Here is a 16790-nt window from a genome sequence, read left to right as displayed (position 1 = left end):
GCGCCATCTTCCCGGCTGCGGGAGGGGTCACGGGTCAGTGCCGGAGCGTCGCTGCGAGTGCAGGACCGAGGGGTGAGCTCGCCTATCGTGGTCCTCGCCTACCGAAAGGTACGAGCGGCTGGGTTCCCGGTGGGGGGACCTGACGGCGGCGGGGTGCCCTGGGGGAGGGGACAGGACGGGGAGGCGGCGGCGCGGGGACCCCGGTGGCCGGTGCGGCTCTGTGCCTCGGGTCCCCAAACCCCGACGTTAGCGCTCCGCTCTCCTCCCTGCTGTGCGGATCTCCAGTCTGAAGAACAAGTGTCAACTCCTTTGTCTCTCTTTTGGAAAACCTGGTCGGCGTCCTGGGACTGCCTGTCCCGGTGGAAGGTGAGGGTGGGGGTTCCTAGGCCCCGAACCCAGCAGGGAGAGGGTGAGGCCGGAGGGCGTGTGGAAGGAAGCCGGGCACCGGCCGCGAGCCGTGACCCGAGGTCGCCGTCCTGGGCGAAGGGCTGTCCTCTCTCAGCCCGGCCGCCGGGCGCCGTGTCAGAGCGGCGGCCGCGGACCGAAGGGTCCCCGTTCGATTCCCGTCAGGGGCCACCGGCGGACGAGTCTCTCGTAGCGAAGCTCCCGCCCCTCCCCTCGCTCCCACGCTCTGAAAACCAGTGGGAAAGCCGTCCTGGGCCGAGGACACGGCATTTCCCTGCGTCTTTGTCTGTAGGTGCCTTCTCCGGGGGGCAGCCCGGGAGCCGCCGAGAGGACAATGGACCCTGGATCGCGCCCCGCGGGCAGCCCCGCCGGGCTCTCCCGGGAGTACAAGCTCGTGATGCTGGGGGCCGGCGGCGTGGGCAAGAGCGGTAGGTGACCGGCCCCTTCCATCTTGGAGGCACTGGGGACGAACGTTTCCGAAAACAAATGGCCTCCTCAGACCCACGGGAGCCTGGCTGCCCTGCCGTCGGTACTGGGGGTTCTTTCCGCGGCCCGTCACCTTGGTGCGAGCTTTGACTTTCGTTTCTTGTTTTGAAGCCATGACCATGCAGTTCATCAGCCACCGATTCCCAGAAGACCACGACCCCACCATCGGTAAGCCAGGTGGTCACGGCGGTGTCTCAGTGACCCGTCAGAAGGCCTTGGTGTCAGTTTTTAAAAACGGTTTTTAACTCCATTTTGAGCCTCCTTTGGCGTCTAATTCATATTTATTTAGTAAGAGCATCAGAGCAGTGGGTAAGCAAATGAATTTTCCTTGTCCTCACTTAACTCTGTTTGGATGTAAGCCATTGTTAGGCTCTGTCCTGTATTGGACATGAATGGGACACTTTCTTTGTCACATTTTTATGGTTATACTGTATTGCTAGATTAAAGGAAAAGTGTAAAGGCCACTTAACAGAAACCTTTTGCTGTCAGTCCTCTAAGGGTCTGACTTGAGACTGACTTCTCGAGCTATGAGTCAGCTGGTTTGAACTTCCACAAAAGGAAGCAGAAAAACAAGTAGAGCCAGCCTGCTGAACTCTTACAGTCCAGCTCTCCAGGGCCTGGACGTCCACTCACAGGCTCGTCACTTACTTCCTTGTAGCTCAAGTTCACTACACAGTAAGGTCTGCCTCCATGTCTTTTGTAATCCTTAGTGCTCTCTTGTTGGCAAAATGCTGTTAGAATAAAAAGTAACTTTATTTTACCTTTTAAAAAAAATTGCCTTTCTCTACAAAGGCTAAGAAATCTTACTGTTATTCATGAACCCTAAGGAAGCAGATTTGATCTAAGGGTTGTATCTCAGGATAAAAGGGGTAAGGGTAGGGGAGAGCACAGGTCTGCTGTACTGCTAGTATTTTCAGGATGTGACACTTAGTCATGGGCCGGGGTTTCTAGGAAGGATTGCGACTGAGCCAGGCCTCTGCTGCTCTGTTTTCCACAAAGCCAACGAGTGTCTGAGCTAACCCAGCTTTGGATGTGGTCATTTCATAGAGTAGAGAACTGTTGTGGATGAGGGGAATGGAAGCAGTGCTTGCTATTTTCATGTACTGTATTAAAGTTAGAACATTGTTCAGAGATTCAAACTCGGGGGGGGGGGGGGAATTCTAGGAATAAAACCGAGTTAGGGTTTAGGATAATTAGAATTCCAAAAAAAATTTCCCCCCATTGATTGTTCTTTTTTTCAATCAGAGACTTTCTTGACCATATTAACTGATTCACCAGTAAATACCATGTCACTTGAGTTCCTATTATGTCCCAGCAGGGTGGTAGGCCCCGGGAATAGAGAGGTGAGCAAAAAGATATGATGTCAGTTCCCAGTGAGTTTATAATTTAGTACATTTTGTTTTAAACTGTGGCTGCTAGTAACTAGTGCACATATTAAATATGTGTGTGTGGACCCATATGCACGTGTAATTAAAATTCACGAAACTGTATTGACCTCACTATATGTGGTACAGTCTGGTATTTTTCTCTTTTATTTAAGGTTTCTGCTTGTTTATTTTAATGCTGGTCCCCACTTCATTAAATTCATTCACAATTCACTAATCCTAATGGATCATGTCCTGTAGTTTGAGAAACATTGATTTAGTCAGCTCTTCACTTTTGAGGAAGAATCAGAAGCAAGGGTTCAAGAAAAAATTTTGATAAGAAAATACATCGGGATGTAAGCAGCAGTTGTTTGAATGGTGAACATATTAAGTATTTTTTTTCCTCTCTTTTTAAATTTCCTGTATTTTCCAAGGTTACTGTAATAATATGCATAAAGAAATTTGCTTCGCCCTAGCCGGGTTGACTCGGTGGATAGAGCATTGGCCTGCGGACGTAAGAGTCCCAGGTTCAATTCCAGTCAAGGGCATGTACCTTGGTTGTGGGCACATCCCCACTAGGGGGTGTGCAGGAGGCAGCTGATCGATGTTTCTCTCTCATCAATGTTTCTAACTCTCTATCCCTCTCCCTTCCTCTCTGAAAAAAATCAATAAAATATTTTTTTTTAATTATTTTTAAAAAAAAAAGAGCCCTAACCAGTTTGGCTCAGTGGATAAAGCGTTGGCCTGCGGACTCAAGGGTCCCAGGTTCGATTCTGGTCAAGGTCATGTACCTTGGTTGTGGGTACCTCCCCAGTAGGGAGTGTGCAGGAGGCAGCTGATGGATGCTTCTCTCTCACCGATGTTTCTGACTCTCTATCCCTCTCCTTTACTCTCTGTAAAAAATCAATAAAATATATTTAAACATAAATTAATTAATTAAATTAATTAAATTTAAAAAAAGAAATTTGCTTCCATAAAGGAGAAATTAATGACACTGGATTATTTAGACTTTTTTCTCTTTTCTATAGTATTAAAATGAGGAGGAACTGGCTTTTGAGTCAAGCCAGCCCTGGGTTTTTAATTCTGGCTATGTCATTAATTAATGTTTAATGTAGGGAGATTTAATTTTTAGAGTTTAACTTTTTAAATCTGTAAAATGGAGATAATACCTCATTGGATTATTATAGAACTAGTAGCCCATTTGCACGAAGATTCGTGCAATAGACCTTCATTCACCTGGCTGCCTGCACCAGTTTTCTGCTGGCACCGGGGACTCAGGCCTTGGCTGTGGCCACCGCCTTCTGCCTTCTTTCAGGGTCCGGGCTTGGCCCTGGGCGGTGGCCTTGGGCTCGGCTGCACCCAGTGTCCCTGCGACCGATCGCAGGAGCCGACCCCCAGTGTTCTGCTGCGAGCGGCGCAGGCTCCCCGCTGGCGCCCAAGGCCGGGAAAGCCTCAGGCGGCTTTCCCAGCCTTGGGCTCCGCCACACCCAGCGTCCCTGCAAAGGTTTCCTGGTGGGCGTGGTTGGTGGGCATGGCTTGGTTGGTGGGCGTGGCTTGGGCGTAGCGAAGGTGCGGTCAATTTGCATATTTGTCTATTATAAGGTAAGATGAGTTAATGTATATAAATTACTTAATGTAATGCCTGCATTTAGTAAGTGGTAAAGTTACTTTTTTGGCCTAATATTTTTTTAAAAAATGATCTCAATCCTTTTTAACTTAGAATTATAGGTGAGATCTTATAAATCTAAGCTATGAATAAATTTACATCACTGCTTAAGTGAAAAAATAAATTTAGTTGAAGACCCACTGTACGAATCTCAGTAGATTTAAGCATACTGCCAGAGAAAATGTGGACACTTAAAGAACTTATGTTATCTGCTTTTCCATAAGATGGATTTTAAAGTAGGGTTGCATATTCCTGTGTCTATGGGGTCACAGTACACCTTTCTTCCTTTCTGTAGAAGATGCTTATAAAATCCGGATCCGGATTGATGATGAGCCTGCCAACCTGGATATTTTGGATACGGCTGGACAGGTATCTAATCCCAGAATGCTATGAATAAGACATTTTCACTCTAGTAAAGGAGGGGGGAGGCTTATGCAGAGAATATCACCAGTTCATGTCTTTTAATTTTTCATGCACTCTGACTCAGGATAGCAGGTAATTGATATATCTCTTCCTTAATCTGAAATAAATAGATAATGTATATGTAGTTCTAGGTTGCATCACTACATTAATAACCCTTGTTTCCCTCTAGGCAGAGTTTACAGCCATGCGAGATCAGTATATGAGGGCAGGAGAAGGGTTTATCATCTGTTACTCTATCACCGATCGTCGAAGTTTTCATGAAGTGCGGGAATTTAAACAGCTTATTTATCGAGTTCGACGTACTGATGATACACCTGTGGTTCTTGTAGGAAACAAGTCTGATCTAAAGCAGCTAAGACAGGTGAGGATAGAGTTGAAAATGCTATCTGTAACCTAATGGGATTAGTCATTTTTGTTTTTCTGTTTATAGATTCCTCTGTCTGAAAGTAAAAATTAAAAATTAGCTTCTGCCTAACCTTGAAAATTTCCTGGTATGTACTAATTTGCTATCATTTGGGATCAAAATCTGGATTTCAGGAATCAGTTTACAGGACAAAATCCACAGGATAGTAATCAGATGGCATAGAATATGTAGTAAATGAAGGATCGTGGAATGTTCAATTCCTAAAACATCAGAAATGTTGCATCAGGAGAAACTGAAATTAGACTTGAAGATATACTTCCTGATGGTGAGGATTATGAGCCCTGGAAGGAGAGAATAAGAGAAATTGCAGGGGATTTTAGAATAAGCCATACCGTTCAAGTTAGCAGTGATGTTTAGCATGTTGCTATTCAGTGTAGAGTTTCTGAAGGTGTAGTGAAACGGGCACACTCATGGCTACTACTGGAAACAATGAATGGTACAAATTGTTGGAAGTAGTTTGACTTTGAAAAATTTATTCAGAGATTTATATGTAAAATGTTTATTGCCAGGCTCTTTATGGTAGCAAAAAATTAGAAAAAGCCTAAATACCCAAAAGTAGGAGAAATTATGGTATATCCATAATTGAATAATCAATTTTGGGGTCCTTACAGTTTTCAGTATTGTAGTTTAAATATGCATCTGTTTGCCTCGTGTTTTACTTTCTTAAAATGAAAAGTATGAAGAAAATGCAGATTGCACTTTTGATATCTATAACTGTTTCCTGTTGCAAAGAGTTATCTTTAAAATAGAGTCGACATAAATTCACCTAACTTGAAGGCAGAAGGAATCAGAACTCATGTAATTTAGCCTCCCAACATTACAAAAATCACTGCACTCTGCTTGAATACCTCCAGAGTTGAGGAGCTCTCTTCCTGTTCAGGTAGCTCCTTCTTTTGGGGTAGTTGTAATTGTTTTCCACTTGTACCACTACAAATTTTCTCTGTTTACATTTTTAAAGGTCACTAAAGAAGAAGGATTGGCTTTGGCCCGAGAATTCAGCTGTCCCTTCTTTGAGACATCTGCTGCATACCGCTACTACATTGACGATGTGTTCCATGCCCTTGTCCGGGAGATACGTAGGAAAGAAAAGGAGGCAGTACTGGCCATGGAGAAAAAATCTAAACCCAAAAACAGTGTATGGAAGAGGCTAAAATCACCATTCCGGAAGAAGAAAGATTCAGTCACTTGAAGTTGTAAAGTGTTTACGTGTGAACTGCAGTGCTTAATCAAAGCAGTCCAGTAACCTGCATTAGTGAGCATGGTGCTTGCTCTTTCTCCTGTTATGACCGTTATTTTTAAAGTAACTGATGAAGGGGACATGCCTACTAGGAGTTTTCAATGATGTGGTATTTAATATATTGTCTCTTAGCTAATTCTGATTTATTAACCCAGTGGAGCACTTTCTGCTTTTAAATTGTCACATTAGAATTTGATCTACCATAGTTGGGTTCTGTTGCTGATTAATTAATTAATGTAAATTGTTTATATCCAGGGGAATATGTATACCAAGTGTGTTTGACTAAGCTCATAAGAGGAATGTTTTGCCATGCACTACTCCACATTACCTTTTCCGTTTCCTGGGACTGTCCCAGAGAAGGACCTCCGTCTTTTCTGTTCACACTGTGCTTCCTGGAAACAACAAAAATCATATAGGGAAACCAGTGCTAAAGAGATAGGTGCTGAAGTTCAGCAAATAGCTGTGGAACTGACTCCTGTTGCAGATTGTGGAGTGATGAGATTTGGGGAAGTAGGCCATATATTTACAGGAACTGGCTAGAAAAACAGTTGGGTCAGAACAGTGTTCCTAGTATGCACCTGGCTTTTCTAAGAAATGTACTAGGATGGTTGAGAACAAACAAGCATATAAAATGCAATGAAGGGTTCTCCTATGAGGTTATTTTACTCTTTCTTTCAGGGTTCAGACTTTCCTTTACCTTCAAAGGTAAACACTTAGGGAACCATTACTGGATTCCAAACTCATTTAATTTAAATCCTTAGTTGGGATAGCCATTGCCTTGTAGAGGTTTATTTTTCCCCCAGAGCTGCACTTGACTATACATTTACAGTAATTGTTCCCTAGTGCTTTCCCCTAGCATCCCTGTGCTCTTTTTTTTTTTTTTCTTGTGGCACGTTTATTTATCTTAAAAGCTGTATTTTGTGTTACTGTTTTCCTGGAACACACAGTGTGGTAGACATGGCTACATACAGTGTCTTTAGAGATAATAGCATAGGAAAAATGGTTTACTCGGTTCTCAGTTGTTAGTGTTTGCTGAACATCCAGGGCCTAGAGAGCAGTGACCAAGGGCATTTTATTTTGAACGTCAGCCTTGTTTTATGTGTGAAGTGGTAGTATTCCTGAGTACCTGGACCAGATTGTAAGTGTACTGAGGAGATCTGTGGTCAAGATCAATGGTCTTCAAACTTTTTTGTTGTTGTTGTTTTGTTACTTAGATTCCACATATGAGTGCGATCGTGTGATACTTGTCTTTCTCTGACTGACTTATTTCACTTAACATGATACTCTCCAGGTCCCTCCATGCTATCTCAAAGGGTAAGAGATTCTTCTTTTTTATTGCTGCATAGTATTCCATGGTATAAATGTACCACAGCTTTTTTATCCACTCATCTGCTAATGGGCACTTGGGCTGTTTCCAGATCTTAGCTATTTATAAATTGGGCTGTTTCCAGATCTTAGCTATTGTAAATTGAACATAGGGGTGCATACGTTCTTTCTGATTGGTGCTTTGGGTTTCTTAGGGTATATTCCTAGAAGAGTGATCACTGTGTTAAATGGCAGTTCCATATTTAATTTTTTGAGGAAACTCCATACTGTTTTTCATAATGGTTACACCAGTCTGCATTCCCACCAGCAGTGTATGAGGGTTCCCTTTTCTCCACATCCTCGCCAGCACTTGTCATTTGTTGATTTGATGATAGCCATTCTGACAGGCGTTGAAATGGTACCTCATTGTCGTTTTGATTTGCATCTCTCAGATGAGTAGTGACTTTGAGCATTTTTTCATATGTATCTTGGCCTTCTGTATGTCCTCTTTGGAGAAGTGTCTATTTAGATTCTTTGCCTAATTTTTTTTTTTCTTTAATTGTAGACTCTTGTCCTTCAAATTCAGTTTGCATATATTCCATCTTTAAGGGAAGTTTTTGCTAAGCTCATCAAAGATAGTGCATTTCTTGGATTCATGCCGTGTTTGCTTCCAGTTTTTGATTGCTCAGTTGGTGGAGTAGGAATGTCTTTCTTTTGTGGCTCAAGAGCATCGCGTATATGGATCTTCTCTTCACTAACCTTTGTTCTCACAAATTTGGCAAAGCTCATTTGTGTAACTCTTGCGCAAAGCTCCTGAAACTGATCCGATGAATTCTTTCTGTCCATTCTCGCTTCTCGTAGCTCCTCTCGAACTGCACTCATCTCACTGATAAGTGTGTTGATTCCAACTTCTAGCCTCCTAAGCAGTTGTCTGTCTGAAGCAGCGAAGCCTTCTTCAGGAGCACAACCCATTAGAGATTGAGGAGGTCTCACACTCACTATTGCTTCAACCTGGCTGGCATCAGCAGTGTCAAGAGTCGAGCCTATAGAAGAGGTTGGACTTGCTGCTCTGGATTCAGTCTCCTCTTCATGCTCCATAAGCTCGATGATTGGTTTTTCCTTCCTCTTCCCCTTTGATGGTCCGACATTCTTGGAACCTGAGGTTTTATGCCTTCTTGAGTCTGCCATGAGGGGTGGTTTGAGTCCTCTTTGCCTATTTTTTAAATGGATTGTTTGTCTTCCTTTGTTAAGTTGTATGAGTTCCTTATATATTTTGGATATTAACCCTTTATCAGATATATCATTGCCAAATATGTTCTCCCATACAGTGGGCTCTCTTTTCGTTTTGTTGATGGTTTCTCTTGCTGTGCAGAAGCTTTTTATTTTTATGTAGTCCCATTTGTTTATTTTCTCCTTAGTTTCCTTTGCCTTAGGACATGTATCTATAAACCTATTGCCATGAGAGACGACGTCTGAGATTTTGTTGCCTGTGGTTTCTTCTAGGATTTTTATGGTTTCACGACTTACGTTTAAGTCCTTTACCCATTTTGAGCTTATTCTTGTGTGTGGTGTAAGTTGGTGGTCTAGTTTCATTTTTTTGCATGTATTTGTCCAATTTTCCCAACAACATTTATTGAAGAGACTGTCTTGACTCTACTGTATGCTCTTGCCTCCTTTGTCAAATATTAATTGAATATAATGGCTTGGGTCAATTTCTGGGGTCTCTGTTCTGTTCCATTGATCTATATGTCTGTTCTTGTGCCATTACCAGGCTGTTTTGATTACAGTGGCTTTGTAGTATAACTTGAAATCTGCTATTGTGATTCCTCCAACTTTATTTTTCTTTCTCAAAATTGCTGCAGCTATTTGGGGTCTTTTTTTATTGTTTAAAGTATTTTTGGGGTCTTTTTTGATTCCATATAAATTTTTGGAGTACTTGTTCTAGCTCTGTGAAATATGCCGTTGGTATTTTAATAGGGATTGCATTGAATCTGTAGATTACCTTGGGTATTCCCTGTGCTCTTTAGAAGAGCTAGGCCTGGCAAAATGTTGTTAGGCCCTTTGTCAGACTGACTGCATTTTCCATACAGAGAAGAGACCTCAGGAGTTTGAATAAAATTGTGTATGTGCCTCCTTAACACTGACAATCACTAGACTTGGTGCTCTGAGAAAGCCTGTGGTATTGATGTTTAACGAGCCAGTCTTGAAGCTTTAAAATCCCCATACGTTGAGTTTCTTATTGAAGATTTCTTTACAAGGACTTCGCAAAGTTCACCTCACAGTTTCTGAGCCTTGACAAAGCTTAGCTTAAGAGAGTACACTTTGATAATTTATTGTCCTGGGAAGAAACAGCTTTAAATATTGGTGGAATTCTCTCTTAGAATCAGGATTGTTTTGATATCTGAACTGGTTATGTGTGGAGATTAAGTGCATAAATGCTAAGAGTAATGTGGCATATGTTGAACATTACCTATCACTGAAGCAGTGTTCTTGTCCACTTCAAACTCTAAGAACAGGACTTGGTGTGTAGTGCCTCTTAAAAGCACATAGCTCAACTTACTGTGTCCTTATTTACAGGCAGAAGGACAGGATTGTATTTTTCCTTATAATCAATGCTGTATGTTCCAAGTTTAAAGAAAAATAATAGTTGTAAATTTTCTAGCCGAGTAGTGGTTCTTTTTGAAACTCCTGGAAATGTTTTTGCTACCAAATAAGTTATGTTTTATGGTACTCAAGCCATTCAAAAGTAAAAGACCCAGAATTCAAATTATGCAGGACAATCTTACAGGAACCATAGACTGGTTCATGGAGAGGCATGAAGGTAGAAAATAAATGCAGTACAATTCTGTTTTAACAGTATTTCACCATATTTAAACTAGCCTAGAGCCTTTTAAGTTTAATGCCTTAACTCTCATTACTAATGACTAGGGAAATGTTATGAGCATCAACCAAGAAGTTGACAGCTAGCTATATAATTATTTGGGATAGACAAGATAGCAGAGAATATTGCCAGAAAGAAAGATATGTAATACAGGAGGGAATTTGAGTTGTATATAAGGAAAATAACAAATCAGTGTTTCTAAGACTATCATTGCCGGGGCTTTCCCCTTCAGGAGCACGCCCACGCCTTTCTTCCCTCGCAGGCGTGCATCTTGTAAACTCTAACGGTCCCTATGAGACTTGCAACCAGAGGAGCAATGGGCAGCTGCAGCTCATCCCGGGCTGATCCCCAAACCTGTCTCCAAGGCCCCCTTTTCTCTGACTTTTCGGTAAGTCAACAGCAGCTCCTTTTTGGCTCACTTCGGTCACTGTGACTTTCACTTCCCAGCGAGCCAACAGCAGCCTTGCCTAGGCTTCTACCCTACCTTGTTTCACTGTTCCCAGTTTTAACAAATGTCCTCTCAAAATCAAAATCAAAAAAGACTATCACTGTTATATATTTGATTGTTGGATTAATTAGCCCATCAATTAGTATTGAGAATTCTCTTCATGGTGCTAGTTTAAGGGATATATATATATATAGTGCATGTAATTTATAAGCTCTGAGTAGTCAGCTTTATCCAATTTGAGGGCATTAAAATCAATTACTGCCTGGAACTTCGAAGAGAGAAAAATTCAGGGACAAGTTGAAAAGCACTGGAACTATTCGTGCCCTACTAGATTGGTAAGTTACAAAATTTAGAAGCTAGTGTCTAGAATTAACTGTATACTTCAGAAAGGGAAACATGTTTTAACTTCATGATATAGAAGCAAGAATTGGTCTGTGATGTTTGGGGAGGCAAAGGGAGAGATATTTTTCACTTACGCTCTTGTATATGAAGACTGTTTGACACAATACAAAACTTGTAAACAACTTGTTGGGCTTTTACTTTACTTACCCATGTATGGGTAGAAATGTTTGGAATCATTGCAATGCGTCATTTTAAGAAAAGTTTAATGCCATGAGATTTTACATTCTGGAAAACATTGATTACAATAAATTTTAGTGCTCATTATGCACAGAACACCTTGACAAAGTGCTAGGGAGCATGCCATGGAATGCTCCTTCAATCACATTACCTCTTGGGTGAGGAGAAAGGGAACACATAGAAAATGATAGCTCCTTTGCCACCTGATCAAGGGTAAAGTTGTTTCAAGTATGTGTACTAAATATGAGAAAACAAGGAATAAATTTTTATGTGAAGGGCATTGCTTTTATCTTCACTTCTCTAAATGGGCATCAGTGATGGTAGAGAGGACTTAGTTTGGACTTAAAGGGATGTACTGAGCTGGGTAATGAAGACACGGCATTCCATTTCCTATGGTAAGGTCTGCTGGGAAGGGCAATGGAATTAAAATCAGAGTGTGTGCGAACTTCCTCTGTGCACACTAAGCACTGTTTTAAGAGCTGTGAGGCTTCTCCCGCCACCAGCTCCATACAGCGCTTCGTGGCACCGACCCTAACTACCCACCAGCACCCCCAGCCAGGAACTTGGCCACCATGGAGATCAACACGAGCAAGAATCAGCAGGATGACTGTAAAATGTGTATTGGAGACTTGAGCTGGGATACAAGCAAGAAGGGTCTGACTGAGTATTTGTCTCGAGGTGGGGAAGTTGGAGACTGCACAATTAAAACAGATCTAGTCACCAGAAGATGAAGGGATTTGGATTTGTGCTTTTCAAAGATGCTGCTAGTGTGGATGAGGTTTTGGAACGGAAAGAACACAAACTGGATGGCAAATTGATAGCTCCCAAAGGGCCAAAGCTTTAAAAGGGAAGCAGCTCCCAAAAAGGTGTTTGGGGGTGGATTGAGCCCAGATACTTCTGAAGAACAAAGAATATTTTGGAGCCTTTGGAAAGGTTGAAAATACTGAACTTCTCCGTGAATACAAAAACAAATGAAAGAAGAGGTTTTGGTTTTATCACATATTCAGATGAGAACCAGTGAAGGAATTTTAGAAAGCAGCTATCATCAATTTGGTTCTGGGGAGTATGAAATCAAAGTTGCCCAACCCAAAAACGTATATAGGCAGCAATAATAACAAAAAGGAGGAAGAGGTGCTGCAGCTGGTGGACCAGGTGGTACGAGGGGTCTTGGCTGAAACCAATAGAGCACTTCGGGCAAGGCCTCTGGAGGGGGTGGCAATCACCACCGCGATTACCAGCCATGCTAGAGGAGGACGTTGGAGAAAACTGAAGGAGATTGCTAAAGTAACCCATCTTGCAGGACAACATTGAAGATTGGTCTTCTGTTGCTCTAAGGTGATTATTTTGCAAAAGACTTTCTAGTGTACAAGACACAACTGCGTCCAACTGTATATAGCCACCAATTCGTCTTCTTTGTTTTTACTTTGTCTTTTGCTCTCTGTGTTATGGTTCAATATGGATTTGTGTTTATACAAGTTTTATTTGTAGATTTCATGTTAAACCTCAAATAAATGCTTCCTTATGTGATTGTTTTTCTCTGTCAGGTACTAAAAAAAAGGAGCTTGAGGGATTCAGAGGATTCAACGTCCTTGCTTTTGAGCTTTGATAAAATTTGCATGTACAAAACAACTAGAGATCAATCTTAAAGTAGTATGTTATGTGCTCCAAACTGGGAATATTATAGGAATTCAGAGAATTTAGTAGATTATGTGCTTCAAAGTGAGAATGTTACAGGAATTCAGACAAGGAATTAGTATAGCTAGGGCAGATCTGAGTAGCTGACTCTTGAAGAGGCAAATTGAGAAGAGATTGACTTTAACTGGAATGCAATAATAAAGATAAGATCAAAAAGCTGTAACTTCTGAAGTTTCCCCTCATTCTTTTTTTTTTAGTTTTAGTTTTTGTGTTTTTTTTTAATCCTCACCCGAGGATACTTTTCCATTGACTTTTAGGGAGAGTGGAAGAGAGAGGGAAAGACAGAGAGAAATATTGATTGGTTGCCTCCTGCACGAGCCCTGGCCAAGGTCCAGGCCAAGGAGGAGCCTGCAAAGAGGTACGTGCCCTTGACCGGAATCGAACCTGGGACCCTTCAGTCCACAGGCCAATGCTCTATCCACTGAGCAAAACTGACCTGGGTGCCCTCATTCCTAGTCTTAAATTCTTTTTTTTTTTTTAAGAAATACCTTCTTTTTTAAATATTTTTTTATTGATTTCAGAGAAGAAGGGAGAGATAGAGAGAGAGAAACATCAATGAAGAGAATCATTGATTGGCTGCCTCCTGCACGCCCCCTACTGGGGGGGGGGGGGACGGGGATTCTGCATGTGCCCCTGTGCAGAATCAAACCTGGGACCCTTTACTCCACAGGCCAAAGCTCTATCCACTGAGCCAAACTAGCTAGGACAAATTCTATTTTAATTTATTGAATTTTAAATTTATTTTTATTTTATTAAAAAATGTGTTTTTATTGAGTTTTAGAGAGAGAGGAACGGTGAGGGATAGGAAGAGCGAAACATCCATTGGCTGCCTCCTGCATGGCCCCCACCGGGGATTGAGCCCGCAACGCAGGCTTGTGCTCTGAGTGAGAATCAAACTCGACCTCTTGCCACATGGGTCATGCTCAACCACTAAGCCACACTGGATGGGCTTTTTTGTTTGTTTGTTTTTTGTTTTTGAGAAAAAGGGAGAGAGACAGAAATGTCTATTTTGTTGTTCCACTTATTCATGCAGTCATTGGTTTCTTGTATGTGTCCTGACCAGATACTGAACTACCTGGCCAGGGCCTCATTCCTAGTCTTTATTGTTTATTTTCTCAAAAGAATTTTTTCTTGTATAAGTTTAGTAAGTTCCTGACAAATGGTAGTGTTGCATCTTTTCCAAACTCAATCTTGAGAAGGGTGAGACAGAGTCTTTGTAAGTTTGACAAGCACTTGGCTTTAAAGTGCTTTATAGTCCAATACTGAAAATGTTGGATTTGCATAGTCCTGGATTTGCTCAGCTTCAAATTAAAATTTACTTTCAAATTATCTCACATTTTATCAGCACAGCTGGAACTGAAACATTTCCATACAGGAAACTAGTTCTCTGACTAAAGAAATTATTCAGCCCTAGCTGATTTGGCTCAGTGGATAAAGCATTGGCCTGCGGACTGAAGGGTTCTGGTTTCGATTCTGGTCAAGGGCACATGCCCAGGTTGCAGGCTCGATACCCAATAGGAGACATGCAGGAGGCAGCCGATCAATGATTCTCTCTAATCATGGATGTTTCTATTTCTTCCTCTCCCTTCCTCTCTGAAATCAATAAAAATATATGAAAGAAAAGTAAACTCATACCTTGTGATGAAGGAAACTACTGGATCGAACAAAGGACCGATAGATCTTCATGTTTGGGATATTCTGAAATTTCCAATCAACTTTTAAATAGGAGTTGGTCTTGACACAAAATTACTGAAAATTATTAGCCTTGTCTAATAGTCCTTGCTTAAAACAAAACAACCCCAGAATCCTTATTGAGCAGCTTTTGGTTCAGTGTGTACATTTCAGTACACATGATCGTATCAAGTCACCTAGTTTTTTTAACAAAAGCTGCTGGGGTGGGGACATGTGTCATTTCCTGCCGTTCCCAGAGCTGGTTATGGATAGTTTATTACAGTTTGCTCTGAACCAGGAGAAAGTCTTTATTTATTTATTTTTAATGTTTATTGTTGAGAGTATTACAAATGTCCCCCTCCCCCCTTGCTTCCTCTACCCAGTTCCCACCCCACCCCACCCCTTCACTGCCCTGCTGTCTGTCTCCATAGGTAAGATCTTTGTTTAATCTCTTCCCACACCCCTCCCGCCTTCCCTCTGAGATTCGTCAGTGTTCCATGCTTCCATGCCTCTGATTCTATTTTATTCTAGTTTATTTTGTTCATTAGACTTTTTTTTTTAAGTAATTTTTATTGATGTTTAGAGAGAGAGGAAGGAAGAGGGAAAGAGAAACATGGATGTGAAAGCCTAACATCTATTGGCTGCCTCCTGCATGCCCCCTACTGGGGATTGAGCTGAAATTTGGCCATGTGCCCTGACAAGGAACTGAACCAGCAACATTTCAATTAACTGAGCCACAGGGGCCAAAGCTGCCCATTTTTTAATTGGCTTTTTGGCTTTTTTGTGTGTCATTAGACTTCTTGTTTGTTTATTTTGATTTTTAGATTTAATTGTTGATAGATATATGTTTGTTGCTATTTTATTGTTCATATTTTTAAAAATATATATTTTATTGATTTTTTACAGAGAGGAAGGGAGAGAGATAGTTAGAAACATCTTAATTGTTGGTAGATATATGTTTGTTGCCATTTTATTGTTCATATTTTTTTAAATATATATTTTATTGATTTTTTACAGAGAGGAAGGAAGAGAGATAGTTAGAAACATCGATGAGAGAGAAACATCTATCAGCTGCCCTCCTGCATGCCCCCCACTGGGGATGTGCCCGCAACCAAGGTACGTGCCCCTGACCGGAATCGAACCTGGGACCCTTCAGTCTGCAGGCTGGCGCTCCATCCACTGAGCCAAACCAGTTTCGGCTTCATATTTTTTTTTTAATCTCTTCTTAAAGAATACCTTTCAACATTTCATGTAATACTAGTTTGCTGGTGATGAACTCCTTTAACTTTATCTTGTTTGTGAAGCTCTTTATCTGATCCTCAATTCTAAATGAGAGCTTTGCTGGGTAGAGTAATCTTAGTATTCATTATTTTGAATATCATATTGGGCCCACAGAAAGAACCTGGGTCCCTGATAGTTTCAGTGACCCTTTGCCAGAGTTAGCTCTAAAGGCTGCCCCCTACCTTTGAACTTCCCTTTAGGTGAACTAATACATTTTCTTAATGCTTAAGCCAATTTGAATTGGGTTTCCTGTACTGGTAGCCAAAATCACCCTCAGTTTCAAGTTACTCTTACAATCATTTTGTTATATCATGTCCCTATTTTTAAAACGATTACATAGGGGGAAAGGTTATATACATCCCATGATTGCAATAATAAGATAGTTAAAACAAATTGGAAGGAGATGTGCCAAAATGATTAATGTTTGTGTGTAGATGGATACTTTTCCTATTTCTATGAACTTATTATTTTACATGTTTTCTATAATGATCCTGAGTGACGTTATCAGGAGAAAAATGCACAGAAAATAAGATTGGAAAACAAAATGGTTGTTAGGTTTTGGAATTGATTGATTTTTCCCCTCTTATTTTTCAATTTTCTTGTGTTTATTATATTAGTTTTATAATTTGAAAATGTTTTTTTCGTTCCTTCACTGAAACTTCAAAGAGCAGGGACTTTTTCTCCTGCTTCCTTTCTCTCTACCCCAAGCATGTACACAGGGAGGACCATTTAGAGAAAATATGAAAACTGAATCATTCCAGACTTTAAGGCAGGCTCAGAAATCCACAAAGAGCACTTGCAGTGGTCATATCACCCCAGTATATGACTCCAGAGTGTTGCATTAACCTATGTTTTTTCTTTTTTTTAAATATATTTTATTGATTTTTTTACAGAGAGGAATGGAGAGGGATAGAGAGTTAGATAC

The 16790-nt window shown here is 41.2% G+C and overlaps 1 protein-coding gene and 1 pseudogene across 3 annotated transcripts; both read left to right on the top strand.

Annotated features, from left to right (window-relative positions):
• The first annotated feature begins 37 nt into the window (after window positions 1-37).
• RIT1 (Ras like without CAAX 1) lies at window positions 38-11498 on the top strand. 3 transcript variants are annotated; one of them, XM_054711458.1, is made up of 6 exons: window positions 38-108; window positions 698-833; window positions 1003-1059; window positions 4217-4290; window positions 4514-4705; window positions 5727-11498. In XM_054711458.1, the coding sequence occupies exons 2-6, from the start codon at window positions 740-742 to the stop codon at window positions 5955-5957; spliced, it is 648 nt and encodes a 215-aa protein (XP_054567433.1). In that variant the 5' UTR covers window positions 38-108; window positions 698-739; the 3' UTR covers window positions 5958-11498. The 3 variants fall into 3 exon arrangements, with proteins under 3 accessions (XP_054567433.1, XP_054567432.1, XP_008153899.1); XM_054711457.1 differs by lacking the exon at window positions 5727-11498 and adding an exon at window positions 4751-5177 and having other exon boundaries at window positions 50-108; XM_008155677.3 differs by lacking the exon at window positions 38-108 and adding an exon at window positions 216-366.
• Window positions 11499-11568: 70 nt separating this feature from the next.
• Window positions 11569-13068, top strand: LOC129147860 (heterogeneous nuclear ribonucleoprotein D-like; annotated as a pseudogene).
• The last annotated feature ends 3722 nt before the right edge of the window (window positions 13069-16790 follow it).

Source organism: Eptesicus fuscus, chromosome 22 (genome assembly GCF_027574615.1).
Source record: "Eptesicus fuscus isolate TK198812 chromosome 22, DD_ASM_mEF_20220401, whole genome shotgun sequence".
In the NCBI taxonomy this organism is placed as follows: domain Eukaryota; kingdom Metazoa; phylum Chordata; class Mammalia; order Chiroptera; family Vespertilionidae; genus Eptesicus; species Eptesicus fuscus.
The sequence above is the reverse complement of the archived record's forward strand: the minus strand, read 5'-3'. Positions and strand labels throughout refer to the sequence as shown.

Excerpts from the sequence above, each read along its gene's own strand:
- RIT1 (XM_054711458.1), top strand. The coding sequence starts at position 740 with ATGGACCCTGGATCGCGCCCCGCGGGCAGCCCCGCCGGGCTCTCCCGG. Across the intron at positions 1,060-4,216 it reads AGACCACGACCCCACCATCG|AAGATGCTTATAAAATCCGG; the intron begins GTAAGCCAGGTG and ends TCCTTTCTGTAG. Across the intron at positions 4,291-4,513 it reads TTTTGGATACGGCTGGACAG|GCAGAGTTTACAGCCATGCG; the intron begins GTATCTAATCCC and ends GTTTCCCTCTAG.